Raw genomic sequence first — 15,195 nt, forward strand, 5'->3', positions numbered from 1 at the left:
ATAACCTAACATTTTTTTTATGTAAAACATCAATAGTCATTGTTCAAATATCGTTAAAAATCTCCAACAGTTTATTTTAAAATGGACAAAACAATTTTTTTTTTTGACACCCCGTATATTCAGACTTTATCTTTAATATAATTTTAACACACAACCGTATCTATAATATAATATAAAAAAAAACACAGTCAATATGATATATTTCCTTACAATAAACTTATTTATATTAAAAAAAGAGAATACATATTAGTATAACATCAAACTGAACAAAAAAAAATCAATAAAATATTAATCCCTTTTGAAGGAACTAGCATAGAATATATCAAAACCTAACACGCCTCGTTTTTACACACCCTGTATAAATTAGGTTACGAATATACAGCATGTACAGTGACAAACTGTATAACAAACTGGCCATTTTAAAATAATTTTTTTTTAATTAAATTCGTTAAAACGAACACCCTGTATATAATTGGTAACGTTAAAATTAATTGATATACAGAGTGTATTATAAATAACATGCTGCTCTCGATATCACACATAGGTAACGCAAATCCAAATAGTTCGTTTTGGACATCCTGTATAGCCCATATTTTTCTAAAACTTAGGAAAAAAATATTTATCTTTAAATAATCCTAAAAATTAGTTAAAACTAAAATTTTTTGAGTGTTTCAAGTTATTACTAATAGTGGAGATTATTGTTTATAAAAAAAATTCTAGCCTCATTTGTTTTCTTTGAATTTTCTTTTCACAAGGTTTTCTTTTTGCTTGTTTTCTTAACACGTGGTAATGTTGCACTAGATTCCTAAAAAAAAGGAATATTAAAAAAAATCAAAGTAAATTCTGTAAAATCTCATAAAAACCAATGAAATTTTTTTACCTATTCTGTATAATTGAAAATCACGTATTGCCTCATTGGTTTTTATTTAGTTTCACATATAACACAAATATGTTAATAAGTATACAAAGTATTCCAAAAAAAAACATGTAATTTTCAAAAATATCGCAAAAAAATATCATTAATACTTGTTAGTAAAGAGCCACGACACTCAGAACACTCACTGTAAAAAAATGAACACAAAAACTAAAAAACAATTCACCCTATCTCTTTTTCTGATTCAAACTTCAAAATACCATTTCAATGATACAAAGATGATTTTTTAATCAACATCACTATCGACATATCTTCTTATTATCTTTAACCTCCTGTGAGCCACTGGAGAGTCTGTCAAACTCCTCACGGAACTCACACTACCAGATTTGGACTTCAAAACGCCATCTTCTGGTACAACTTCCAAATTACTGGCACTCAGTGACTGTTTCTTCGTATCAGAAAGTTTTTTTCCGTGAAAAAACTCACTCCAGGAATGCCTTTTTTCTTTGATCTTTCCAGGAATATTCAGATGTGTCATCTTCTTCGGCAATCTAAGCATTTTGTTCAAAGCATTCTCAATTTTACCAGAATCTGAGCTTTTAGAACTTCTGGATGAAGCAGGACTATGGTTTCTAGACTTCCTCCTCATTTTGGGAGAGTAATTTAAAAAAATCTCTTTGTTTAAGTTCTCAGAACTGTTACTGATGCTCCTAACTACTCCAGGTTGGAGTACAAGCCTTGCTTTTATTGCACTCGCATCCAGATCTTTATTTTTACTCTCTGGTGGTTTGGGGGCTTGTTTTTTATTATATTTCCCCCCTCTTGATAGTTCAAGATGCTTAGATCCTTCAAGAAACTCTCTTTTCAATTTATTATCACCTTTTTGACTTATATCATCTAATTTTCTACTAATTTCATCATCAGTATATTTAGAGGCATCCAAATTATCTTTGTTTGACTTATTTCCACCTTCAGAATACTTAACACGATCAAGTTCCTTAATCGCAGTTAAATCATCTAATTTTCTATCAGTTTTATTCAGAGTATATTCAGAGGCATCTAAATTTTCTATGTTTAACTTATTTGCATCTTCAGTGCCCTTGCTGCTTCTATCAAAGTGATCAAGTTCCTCAATTTGAACCGATGGAGAGGAAGAAGGAAACAGCAGCGAAGATAAAGCTTCGGAAAGTTTGGTTAGGTTAAGACTGAACGCGCTCGAAGAATTGTTGCATGCAGTTATAGATTTACTGTTGTACGACATAATTGGTAAATGTACTAGATCATTCCTTATCGGTATTATTTTACTGGCTTTACCATGCAAGTGAAAATCGTTATTTTCGGGAAGAATATCAAAAAATTCGGTCTCACTAGATGACGAATCTGGCTTGCACGGGGGCTTTTTGGCGGTGTCTTTGGTGAAAACTATATTGGTGTCGAATATTTCGTTTTCGTCACTATCCTATACATCAATAAAATAAATAATAATAATACAGGGTAGTCCGGAAACTTCGGCAGCATATTTTGCAGATAAAAATTATGTCCTAAAATGGCTTAGTTTCGGAGATACAGGGTGTAGAAGTTACGTCAATATTTGGATGAAAATTGGTGCCTGGGAGTTTTTTGACATGAGAAATTTGGTTTTGATGTTAATATGACTCCTATTTGTAGGGGGCGCCACCTATATGTGTTTTAACTGTTTTTAAGAGTAATAACTTTTCGTCCATACCTGTATAAAGTTGCATCGTCGCACGGGACATAGGAAATCCCATGTAAATTTTAATGGTGTCAATTATTGGCTTCCCTAATTATTTTAGAGAATAATTCTATTTACGTTTATTGAAGAGCACTAAAACCCACATTCAAAAGAATAACTTTAGATATTTTTGATTAGCTCGTTTACGAGTTATCGCCGATTTCTTTTTAAATATTTCTCCTTTCTTATGGCCCTGTATTTACTTATGAGCACCAGTCAAGGTAAAAGATAACTGTCAAATGAAGTTGTCATTTCAGAAATTTACCTATTTAGTGCTTTATTATTTTTGAAAACTCATTCCTACATCGGAAATCTTAAAGATGTATTAATATGAATTAAAGTAAAATAAAGTAATAATTACAAGGTTAATTATAGTATTCTTACAATATTCAATAACTTATTAATTTAGGTACTATTAAATTGTTAGAACTTTAGGATTTAAGATGTTCAAATATTCCTCCATCGACTGCTAGACAATAACCCAGGCGATCATAAAATTCTCTTCTTACATTCGCTAGTTGGTAAACTGAAATTCTATCTATTCTCGTCTAGATTTGGGTATTTTTTATCCTTGTATATCCTGGTTTTTAAAAGGCTTCAGAGAAAGAAATCATTTGGCGAAATATCAGGAGACCTTGCTGGCCAATTTACTGTATGATTTAGGCCAATAACGTTTCCGTTAAAACTATATTGTCTAAATATTCCCGAACATTTCTTGCATCTTCTCTTTGTTCCTGCCTTGCTTCACATCTGCAGTTATTTACTAGGGTATCTTTGGTCTCAAATCTCTGGATATTCCTTGCGATTGTAGATTTTCCAGGTATCGGTCTATTCGGATACAGAGCAGCAAACATGTCCGACACCTTTTGATAACTATTTCCTTGATAATACCATTTAATCATCAATACTTTATCTTCGGTAGGGTAATTCATGGCTAATATTTTCGATGTAGGTATGAGTTTTTAATAATAATAATAAAGCACTAAATAGATAAATTTCTGAAATGACAACTTCATTTGACAGTTATTGTACCATTACTCGTAGCGATTTTTACCAAGACATCTTTTTTACGTACAAAACGTCGTAAATGTATATTTTTTTACTCAGTAGTTTTATACAGGTATGGACGAAAAGTTATTACTCTTCAAACCAGTTAAAAATATGTAGGTGGCGCCCTCTACAAGTAGGAGTCATATTGACATAAAAATCAAATTTCTCATTACAAAAAACTCCCAGACCTCAATTTCCATCCAAATATTTTTTGACGGTACTTCAGAAATTATTTGGAAAAAATCCAAATAAAAATGAAACTTCTGCACCCTGTATCTCCGAAACTAAGCAATTTTAAGATAATATACATTTATACGAACTTTTTTACTTATTTTTATCTGCAGAATATGCTGCCGAAATTTCCGGAATACAGTTCCGGACGACCCTATACTATATTTTCTTTTCAAACATCAGAAAAACTCGTAAAAGTTAAAAAGTAAGGTTAAAATACTTACGTCACTGGTTGCAGTCGATTTTTTCGGTATATTCGACCGGGTGACCCTGGTAGAACGCGACCTAGTCAAAGAATTAGTTCTCTGACTAGCTATGCTCTCTCTGGCATGTAATTTTAGGGGATGTTGAGAACCGTATAGACCCTCACCGCTTGAATACCCTGAAAAAATGTCACAAAACCGTTATACAAGAACTTTTAAAAGGTTTTTAAGGGAAAAATACCCGAACTGATATCCTCAGCACTCCTAACCTCAGAAACCCTGTCCGCAGGTATGACAGGCATGGTAGTAACGTCAACCTCCTGGAAATAGACTGAAGCTGATGAAGCTGAGCTGGATCTGTGAGGACTTCGATCTTTTTTTCGTCTAAAATTAAAAAAATGACATTTTCACAACAAAGGCTTTAACGCTCTAGGGTTTTTTACCTCCTAACTAATCTAGAATCTGTCATTAAAACGTCATCAACTTCATCAGCTCCATTATTCGGATCGCTGAGATCGCTAAGACTGTACGATTTCCTCAGCTGGTTCACTATACCACCTCCGCCCTGAAAGAAATAAAATCACTGCCTCATGTACTGTAATACCGCTAGAAATTTTACTTACTTTGTTAGAAAATAAAACAGGTTAATACACTAACACCAAAAGAGAACGAAAAAAAAAGGTGCTAAGCCATGCAGAGCTAAGCAAAAGTTCTTTGATTAAGTTTTTTTCAGTATAAAAATGATACAATCCCAGTGAAATAAGTAAACATAGAGGGGGTTCCAAATTAATCTGGTTCCTCTATGGTTACTTATTTCTCTGAGAACATGGTAAGAAGCTGTTTTTTTAGTAAATCCATGATTTTTTATGTTAAATTTTAGCTGTGTAATGTAAAAATGAATAGATAAAATAAATAAAACCAATATTTTTCATCAAATAAACTACAATTTATTATCTAAAAAAACTTTTAAAAATGTTGGTAACCACAGATACTTAAGGCACATAGTGTGAATGCTTATTGTGTATCTAAAATAATAACTTAAAAACTAAAAAAAAAAATTAAAATAACATCAGTCTATAGCGTCAAGACAAAAAAAAATAAACTACAACAAAAAAAAAGGATTCAGACAAGAACAAATCACAATTATCATTAAAATAAAGGTATATAATCTAAAATAAATATAACAAAACAGGCCAGCATCCATATACAGTGCGATCAAATAAAAATAAAACAAATTTTTAACTGGTTGTCTATCTATTTATTTGCTGTCAAAACATACATAAATGTAGGCAACCAGAAATTAAAAAAAAAAGACCTGCTGGATTATATTTATACAAAATTATACGTTAACTTAAAATGGTAAAACTATAAAAAGAACTATTTAGTATAAAAATATTAAAATACAGAGAGTTTTTTTTTCACTAGTAATCACTATAATCGTCTTGGTCAATTTTGGTATTCTTCCTAGTGGCTCTTTTAGCGTTTTTTGACGTTCCTTTAGCGGGTTTTCTACCCTTAGTTTTAGGATTTTTTTTGGGCTCAAGCGGAGCCACGAAATAATCGTTTTCTTCGTCACTAATCAAGTTATTATCATCGAAATCCATCAAATCAGGAGAACGATACTCTTGCCTGTGTATTTCCTCATCCCTTTGATATGTCCTTTCGATTTTTTGTGAGGTTAGGGCCGAATCCCGTTGATCAACATTGTTTTGATTGTCAAATAGGGTTGATACGAGTTTTTGGGAGGTAACTGACTATATTAATCAAATAAAAAATAAGAAAAACAAGATAATAAGGGAAATGTATTGTTGAAATGTATTTCCACCCTTTTTGCATAATTTTTACGTAAATTTAGTAAACTATTTTACGAAAAATGTACCAACGTGCGTACTGAAAATTATAATAGCGAAGTTATCCGAGTATATATAGGATGTTTCTTAAAAACCATCAAAATGTAATTTATGCTGTTTGGAAATTTAGGAATATGCCGGCATTTACACCACCCGTTAAAATACCTGCATTTATTCAAGAATCACCCTGTATATTTAATCAATAACAGTTCAAACTTGTCATAAAAATAATAGATGTAAGCTTAGAAGATTAATAAAGCATTCTATAGATCTTGTAGCGGGTTAAAATTGATACAAATCGAAGAAGAAAAATACCAAAAAAGACTGAAAATTTATTAAACCTACACTATGAGTATTTTTTTATCACTTATAAGTCTCTTAACATTAAATTTTGATTAATGTGCTACTACCTACTAAAATCTGTCAAATAAAATTTGTACAAATAATCAGAAAATGCGAAAAAGCTAAACAAAGATGTTAAAACATAAGATCATGCAAAAAGGTGCTGTCACAAGCCTATACAAGAAGTAATATGGTGTCATAATGAAATTGTGCGTGTAAATGTATAGAATAAAACTCACTTTTATGGCTGTTTGCATCAGTACAGTGACCCCCTTTTGTCCCAAATCCAGGACTTGTCTGTAACTTTGTTCCTTGGCCTTGGATATGTATTCATCTATTTCCTAGTAAATAAAAAAAATGACAATCTATGATAGCGATTTTTTTCGTTCATACAGTATAATTTTAATAATATGACTTTCCTCATTATTACTTTATAAATCAAGCAATTATGTAAGCCATGTTGCGTTACTAGTATTTTTAAATTTGCTGTATAACGATTGCCCTAAAAATGTAACCAGCCAAGCATAACATAAAATAGCCACAATAAAATAATATTAACAAACATCAATCTATGAAATCACTGTCTATTTCCTTTACAACCATGACAATACAATGTTACAGTTGACTTAATATTTCAATATTTCGTTGCGAGTAATAAAAAAATAATTTGTAATTATTTCATCAAAAATTTACAATAAAAAGTTGAAAAATAAATCTAAGAAATATCACGATATATTTTTATAAAATTAATACCAAAAAAAAGAACCTATCAATTAATTATAATGTAATTTTTGCCCTTATATGACGTCAAAACATGGGTTATGTTGGTTACAGAATGACCACCTCAGATGAGTTCATGAGTACAGGGTGGGTCAAATTCGACGCTTTTAAATTGAAACACCCTTTTCTATAGGAGATAGACAAAAACTAATATCGGTGTCTGGAGCTCAATTTTTGTCAAAAACATGATGGTGAAAACCGCATATCGATATCTGTTACCGTTTCGGAGTTACGGGGTGTTTTTCAAAAATATGCATTTTTAACAAATCGCTGTAACTTTTTTGCTATGGAAAATTTTGTATTTCTATGAAAACATTTCCAAAGCACCTTTTTACGTAGAATTTAATGTTTTAAGTATAATTTTTTTAAAATTAATAATTTAAGAATTATCAACAGAAAATTTGAATTGAAATACAAAATTTTCAAAAAACACCCCGTAACTCCGAAACGGTAACAGATATTGATGTGCGGTTTTCACCATCATGTTTTTGATGAAAATTGAGCTCCAGGCACCGACATTAGTTTTCGCCTATCTCCTATGGAAAAAGGTGTTCCCATTTAAAAGCGTCGAATTTGATCCACCCTGTACATGGATAGCATTATACTCTTTCCTCAATCTTTTTATTCAAAGATTGCTACACTTTTCTGCCCTAATGTGACGTCAGATGAAACGCTATATATGTTGGTTACAATATGACCGTGAAAGAGCGTATCTAGAAATATTTGATAGTCTATGTTTTTTTTTGACAAAAATGCGCAAATAATAACAGAAACATTTCTAATAATGTTTTTGCCCTGTTGTAACGTCGCATTGTAGTTTATATCGGTTACAGAACGAGCACTAAAGAGCAAGTTTAGATATATATTATGGTTGAAGAATTATTTTTTAAAAAAATGTGAATAAAATTTAAAAAAAAATAAATTTAAAAATTTATACCTGTTCCTTGCTGCTGAGCATCGGATGGACGAACTTCCTGTATAATATACTGGATCCTTTCGTGGCAGGCGAAAGCAACCATATTACAAGGATTATTTTGATTTCGTAGTAGAATGGAAACCTATAAAATAAATTTAAAAAACGTGTAAATAATAAGAAATTAATTTTTTTAATTTCAACACAAAATTCATACATAAAATTACTGACTAACTAATATATTATTTTATTTAGGAACTTACCAACTAAGAAATATGTCTGTGAAGGTCTCTGTGCAAGTGAACAGCGCAAACACAATCCAATACATCATCCATTTTACCTAAAAAAGCCAAAAAAAAATAATATAACAAGAAATATGTTTATAGACTATACATATAGAAAATATACAGGGTGTTTCAAAAAACATGTGCCATCTCTCGTGGGGAGATTCCTCACGTAAAAATAAGATTGATTTAACATATCAACATAGGTCCGATTCTGCTTTGTTTCGTAGCTACAGGGTGTTAAAGTCTAAAATATTTTTTTGTTTTATTATAATTTTTTTCCAAGTACCTCTACCGTTTCAAATGAAATTTTGAATAATTTTAAACGTTTTATTTGTTTATTTTATCATATTTATATAATCCCATGAAGCTAATATAATTAATTATATCGAAATAGAGTTTTTTAGAATCGATTAAGAGCTAAAATCGTGTCAAACGGAGTCAACGATCTCTTTAATATAAACTCTTGTAGAATGAGACCAATACAAAGAGAGAGTCTATTTTTAGATGCTGCAAACTGAGGCAGGAACTGTCTTTGTTTTAGGTTTTAAGTAAGCATATAATCAAGGATATTGAGGAAAATTAAAGGAACCAATTCTATAAAATGGTACTTAGTGATCTCACTGAGAACTACCATAAAAAACAGTAAAAAAATAAATTACTTATAATATCACAAACCAAAAAAAAAAAATCATTTAATTGAAATGATTGACTTAAAAAGATAATTACACCAAAACTAATAATTTTAAACTAGTTTACAACACTGTTTATCATTGCTTCAAAGTTTTAGGTAAATTTTTCCATATTTCCTATTAACAAACCTTCTTTTTTGTTTATTGGAAGCAATTAACAAATTGTTAAATATAAATTAACACACAGTATCGACATGTAGAGCGTTTATACATTTGTCCCACTTTTAAAGGACCATAACTTTTTTGTTTTTGGATATTAAGAACTCAAACTTTACCAGATTTTTTTTCATCATCGTGAACAATTTTTTTACGAAAAAAATAGTATTAATTTTAGTTTTATCTGGGTCTCTCTACATTTACCTATATCTCTGAGTACAGAAGAGCCAAAAAAACTCTATGCTTACGTATTCTCTGACGTTTTTCGTTCTCACAGCCTTGTATGATGCGTACGCCGGATACAGAGTACCAAACACCAATCTGAAAAAAGGAAAAATAAAAGAAGTACCACGAAAAATACACAAACACAAAGCCAGCCCTGTAAAGGTCACTACTGGCATTGTTTTTAATAATTTCCTCAATTTAAACATTTTTTTTTGCATCAAAAGCAATCAGAATTTAAATTTAAATTTCTGTATAACATTCAATTTTTCAGTGTTTATAATAATAGTATTAATAAAACTGTTTTAATGAACGATAAAAATTAAGAGTTTCATGATTCGAAAAATTATGGGATTGGAACCAATGATCTATATAATATTTCAAGGTTTTTAATTTTATAAAAATCGTCACAATTTTTAAATACAGTTTTTTTTTCATATAAAAATAATTAAAAATTTGTTTAAGTTTGTGCCAATGTGCCTTGACGGACAGACAAATGAAAAAAATACACCACTTGTACTATTCATATGATAATTTCAATACATTGAAGCATAATATGCAAGACATACTGCGATCTATTTTAAAACCTTCTGCTCCCATTCTTTAGGTTTAGTACACTCTTTCGAACATATAGACCCTGTATTTCCTGGAATAATCCAGTGAAATATAAATAGAAAGTCTTCCAGAGCCTACATTATTTCCTGTGAGAAAATTACTTCAAGACTCCGAAAATATCGTTTTTTTTTTCGTTATAGAGTAGATTATATGAGACCTATTAATATGCAACCAATAAAACGCTTAGAATCTGACTTAATAATATAGGCCTTAGGTGCTCTTCATTTAAGGACTTCTATGTTTCCCTGAAACAAAAATAATCGATCTTTTTTTTGGACCATCCAGTATTTTTAATTTTTCTAGAGCAAAAAACTTATTCTCTGAAACTAAATAGTTTTTAATTCATAATTAATGATTATTTTTATCCAAAACAGAACTTTAAAACTTTGAAATGGAGCTAATGAGCACAGGGGAAACAAATAAAAAAAAAATATTTGTTTGTCTCAAGCTTTTACCTAGCCAACACGTAGAACATCCTTCAAAGATATATCACAACCGAGTCTCCCCATATATGTACGATTATTCTGACTTCCGGTTTGTCTTTTTGAGACATATTGCTTCGCCTAGTACTGCCAATTTCAATTAGGAACAAGGAATCGAAAATTATTCGTACCAAACTAGGTTAATTTCAGATTTAGAGGCCAAAACTGTGCCTAATGTACGCCAAATACGTATTAAGGATGTCTGTTTAAAGAAAAAAACATCGATACGTATCGTATCGATAATTTTGAGACATTTTACTATCGATAAAAGTTCCTTAACGAATAACACTGTTCCTTAACGAATCACTACTAACTTATTTTATATGCTAGGGGTAATAAAGAAACTATAGTATCGTCAATTATCAAACGATAACCTTCAAAAGGTATTATAACTATCGATATTTCAAAATTTCGATAGTTTCGCTCATCCCTAATAAAAAAATTGAAAATTTTGGCAAACTTTCAGATTTCTAGAGCTTATTTATAGAAGCCCAGATGTTATCGTGCATTTCTAGAGTTTTATAGTAAAACACATCAGTCTACTCTTACTACAGAAAAAATAAACAAATATAGTAAATTTACTCTCAATTTCAACAAAGACCTTTAAATGTAAAGTTATTAACTTAAAAAAACTTATGAACTATATTTTGAAATATTTTCCAACTTTTTAAATATTATAAAACAGGAGCCAAAACAAAGACCTACCTGTGGACCTACTATAGAAACTAAAAAAAAATTACGTACTACATATTAGCATATAATTGAAAAAAGAACAAAAAATTATTGGTAGGTACTATAAATATAAATATGTGGGCAAGAATTTCCTTGGTACTAAGAAAGTAGGCTTTGAAACAGTTGATAACATTGAAGTACCATTTATGGTTGACAACGGTTTTGCAAAAAAATAGGTAAGAATTAATGAAATCGAAGAATTTATAGGCCGAAATCATTTGAAAAAAAATATAGCAGTTCTATGTGCTAATTGATCTAACAAACAATAAAATGTCACAAAAAAATTGCACAGGATTCAATAGGAAACACAAAAGGTTAAAATATTTTAAAAATACATATTTAAAACTTGTAATATAAATAATTGTAAGGAGTTGTAATATACACAAAATAAACAATATTTTAAAACAAGAAAAACCGTTGTAACTCATTGTTTAAATTCAATAAAAAAAAATATTAATAGATCAAAGAAATGAAGTACTGGATTCAAACAATAGTAATACAAATAGTATCTGTACAAAATAAAGCGTAAATAGACTCAGTTAATGATGCAAATTCTAATGTACTTTGAAAATTACCCATTTATTGATGTAAACAAAGAAAATTTTTGAATTAATACAAACTAATGAACGTTAGGCTTACTTACATCACTATTCTGCTTATTATAGATGAGATCATTGTGGTTTTCAGTGTTCCAGCACTAAACACTTATTGTTCGAGTTAAAATGTTAAAGTTACAATTAGGATCATGTCAAAATTTTAACATATTTTTGAGCAAAACGCCACAGTCAAATACCAGCTCAAATTGTTGCATCCATTTTGGATTTTTTTTTGACAATGACATCTTCCCCTCCCCATCACTCTTTCCTAAATTTGCCTAAATTTTAAAAAACATAATTCTAAAGATAAAAGGTAGCTGAATTGACGGCTAGAGGTATTTTTTAATATATTTCAATTATCTAACAAATATAGAACTAATAAAATTTTTAATAATATGCTAATTTAAAAAAATAGACAAATGGTTAGACAACCAGATATACAACTGAAGTTTACTGAACTTGGTGGAAGGGGAAATTAGACCTAACCTCACAATTTTACCAATGTTTAATCAATTTAATTATCAAGTTACTAAATAATTACAATATCTAATCAGAATAACATTAATTTTTAGCATAAATTACCTGCATATCTAGAAGACAAAGCGTTTTAACTTCAAGTATCAGCAAATACAGCTTCGTTATCAACCATGAAAGTTGCCAGTGTAGTAACACTACTTTATTTCTTTGTTTTAAAAGTTTTCGCTGATAATACCGAAGATACTCCATCGTTTAAGTATACAGCACAAAATTTCAACGATGAGGTTTCCAAAAAGCACCATTTCATCATGTTTTATGCCCCATGGTTTGTATTAATCAGCTCTCAAGTTTATACTTTTTTATAACTTTTTTTATAGGTGCGGACATTGTAAAAGCTTTAGTCCCACATGGGAACAGCTAGCCGAAATGCTCAACGAGGACGACAGCAATATCAGAATAGCCAAAGTAGACTGTACGAGTGATGCTAAAGTTTGTTCAGAACAAGACATTACCGGTTATCCCACTTTAAAATTTTTCAAAGTCGGTGACAATGAGGGGGTTAGATTTAGAGGCACCAGAGACCTACCTACAATAACCAACTTTATCAACGAACAGCTGAGACAGGTTATTTAGTTTTTAACCTGTTCGAACTCTGTAATTTATTGATATTTTTAAATTTTAGGGTGATGAAGATCATCCTGATATCAGGAAGGAATTTTCATTGAAGGAATTGACAGATGATAATTTTGATAGTGTTATAGAAAGTGGAAAGGCTTTTGTTAAGTTCTATGCCCCTTGGTGTGGACATTGTCAAGTAAAATCTTTTTTATTAATATGTTTTTTCATTTAGAATATTTTTCTTTCAGAGATTAGCTCCAACATGGTTAGCTTTAGCTAAAGCCATGGAATTTAACGAAGAAATAACCATAGCAAAGATTGACTGTACCGAATACAGAGATGTATGCACAACATTCGATGTGAAAGGTTACCCTACAATGCTCTGGTTCGAGAACGGTCAAAAAGTCGATAAATACTCAGGAGAAAGATCTTTGGAAGACCTGAAAAACTACGTTAATAAAATGGCTGGCAGTAAAATCAAGCTTAACCTTCCCGGACTGGATGATGTTAAATTTCTGGACGACGATGCAGTCTTGGACTTAAGTTCAGAGAACTTTAACGAAGAAATACAAGACGGTATTACTTTTGTCGATTTCTTTTCACCCTGGTGCGGGCATTGCAAAAGACTGGCCCCTACGTGGGAACAATTAGGCAGAAAACTACAAAATACTCAAGGCATTAAGATAGCTAAAGTCGATTGTACCTCACCTGAAAACAGAGAATTTTGTAATCAACAGGAGGTAAGTTTTAATATTTAAATATAAAAATGGATGCTTTACTATATTTTTCATTTTAGATTGAGGGATTTCCATCGTTATTTCTTTACAAAGATGGACAAAAAGTGTCACAGTACAATGGCAACCGTGAGCTAGAAGATCTCTACGATTTTGTGACTGATCATATGGTTCATGATGAACTCTAAGTCAATTTTTACAAAAAAAATACTATCTAGTCATTCTTCAGTCATCAAAGTATATATTCAGTCTGAATTTTTTATTTTTCGTCAAAACAGGACAGAAATAATACAGAGTTTTTAGTATTACAACCAAAGTATTCTTGATGATTGTCCAAAATATTTTCTTTTTGAAATAAATATTAATTACTGTGTATTTAAAACTCTATTTTTTTAACTTCTTGTTTACTCAGAGTCAACTTCAAACTTTATAGTAACAATATCTTTAATTCCTCCTTCAATGACATCTCCTTTATGAACAGGCCCCATTCCTGGTGGTGACCCAGTTATTATAACATCATAAGGTTCCAAAGTGATGTAACTCGATATGTATGATACCAAAAATGGTACATTGAACACCAAATCATTTGTGTTTCCTTAAAAATCAAGTTAATAGCACTAAAAATTATATAAAAATTCAAAAAATACCGTTTTGTTTTTGTATACCATTGACTGTACACCATAGATCAACATTATGGGGGTCTGGTATTTTAGATTTTGGAATAAATCCACTTACGGGACAGGCTGTATCGAAGCCTTTACCTAAAGTCCAGCTGCCTCCAGTTTGTCTTGCTTCAGTCTACAGAAAATGGGTTTAGTTTCATTTTTACACATAGATAATTGATATTTTTACCAGTCTACATGTCGCGGTCATATCTAAGGCTACACAGTACCCACTGATGTAGTCCATTGCATTTTGTTCAGGTACTTTTGTGCATTTTTTCCCTATTACAACCCCAAGTTCTATTTCTTCATTCACTTTAAAGCCTTTGGGTATCTAAAAATATACATTGAGCCAAAAGTATCTCGATTTTTAAGAACTATATTAACTTACAATAATTTTTTGGCATTCCTTTATATAGGAACTGATTGGTTTAATAAAGAAATCCGGTACTTTAGGTACTGGCTTGTTTAAAATTTTTAAAAGTTCGCTGTAAATGTCAAAAGAATTAGTACAATAAAAAATATAAAATATATGTTGTTTTATTTACTTGTAATTTGCTGCCACGCCTATACATTTTGTACCCTTTGTTACGAAATCGTCGCACATCACTGAAAAGAACCGACGACATAATACTATAGTGTTTTTCATTTAAAAAATTTATCAAAAACTATTTATTTTACACAAAACAGACAGAGTATTATATTATATAATTTTTAACTCACCCAAAGTATGGTTATACGTTTACTTGTAACGAAAGGCGTAGACATTGTGAGGACTTTAAGTTGAATTTGAAAACTCATTGAAAAGATTAAGAGGATTTTGAAATTTTTAAATAAATAAATGATTTTTAGAATTTATATAAACATATATTACCGCCCAAATTTAAATTTTTGTCAAATGTCAGTCTAGTAATTTTGTGTTTGGTTTG

At 30.4% G+C, this 15,195-nt stretch overlaps 3 protein-coding genes across 9 annotated transcripts; 1 reads left to right on the forward strand and 2 right to left on the reverse strand.

Annotated features, from left to right (window-relative positions):
* Window positions 1–120: 120 nt before the first annotated feature.
* On the reverse strand, window positions 121–12,033 carry LOC115891150 (receptor expression-enhancing protein 2-like). 6 transcript variants are annotated; one of them, XR_004051770.1, is made up of 11 exons: window positions 10,421–10,625; window positions 9,920–10,210; window positions 9,377–9,449; window positions 8,260–8,336; window positions 8,021–8,141; window positions 6,543–6,644; window positions 4,555–4,676; window positions 4,353–4,495; window positions 4,133–4,290; window positions 1,101–2,333; window positions 730–805 (listed from the first exon to the last, which is right to left on the reverse strand). XR_004051770.1 is itself a non-coding variant. In XM_030911551.1 (10 exons), the coding sequence occupies exons 1-10, from the start codon at window positions 11,852–11,854 to the stop codon at window positions 798–800; spliced, it is 981 nt and encodes a 326-aa protein (XP_030767411.1). In that variant the 5' UTR covers window positions 11,855–12,031; the 3' UTR covers window positions 121–797. The 6 variants fall into 6 exon arrangements, 3 of the variants coding, with proteins under 3 accessions (XP_030767411.1, XP_030767410.1, XP_030767412.1); XM_030911551.1 differs by lacking the exons at window positions 9,920–10,210; window positions 10,421–10,625 and adding an exon at window positions 11,823–12,031 and having other exon boundaries at window positions 121–805; window positions 2,189–2,333; XM_030911550.1 differs by lacking the exons at window positions 9,920–10,210; window positions 10,421–10,625 and adding an exon at window positions 11,823–12,033 and having other exon boundaries at window positions 667–805; window positions 1,135–2,333.
* Window positions 12,034–12,234: 201 nt separating this feature from the next.
* On the forward strand, window positions 12,235–14,139 carry LOC115891131 (thioredoxin domain-containing protein 5 homolog). The gene is made up of 5 exons (XM_030911526.1): window positions 12,235–12,577; window positions 12,630–12,876; window positions 12,935–13,066; window positions 13,119–13,610; window positions 13,667–14,139. Exons 1-5 carry the CDS (start codon window positions 12,423–12,425, stop codon window positions 13,790–13,792), a joined length of 1,152 nt encoding a protein of 383 aa, XP_030767386.1. The 5' UTR covers window positions 12,235–12,422; the 3' UTR covers window positions 13,793–14,139.
* On the reverse strand, window positions 13,908–15,138 carry LOC115891132 (acylpyruvase FAHD1, mitochondrial). Of its 2 annotated transcripts, XM_030911529.1 has the most exons (6): window positions 14,990–15,138; window positions 14,815–14,875; window positions 14,658–14,754; window positions 14,457–14,600; window positions 14,252–14,402; window positions 13,908–14,199 (listed from the first exon to the last, which is right to left on the reverse strand). In XM_030911529.1, the coding sequence occupies exons 2-6, from the start codon at window positions 14,871–14,873 to the stop codon at window positions 14,009–14,011; spliced, it is 642 nt and encodes a 213-aa protein (XP_030767389.1). In that variant the 5' UTR covers window positions 14,874–14,875; window positions 14,990–15,138; the 3' UTR covers window positions 13,908–14,008. The 2 variants fall into 2 exon arrangements, with proteins under 2 accessions (XP_030767389.1, XP_030767387.1); XM_030911527.1 differs by lacking the exon at window positions 14,990–15,138 and having other exon boundaries at window positions 14,815–14,963.
* Between the last annotated feature and the right edge of the window lie 57 nt (window positions 15,139–15,195).

The sequence above is a fragment of the Sitophilus oryzae genome, unplaced genomic scaffold (assembly GCF_002938485.1).
Source record: "Sitophilus oryzae breed Bouriz unplaced genomic scaffold, Soryzae_2.0 scaffold_966_pilon_pilon, whole genome shotgun sequence".
Classification (NCBI taxonomy): Eukaryota; Metazoa; Arthropoda; class Insecta; order Coleoptera; family Curculionidae; genus Sitophilus; species Sitophilus oryzae.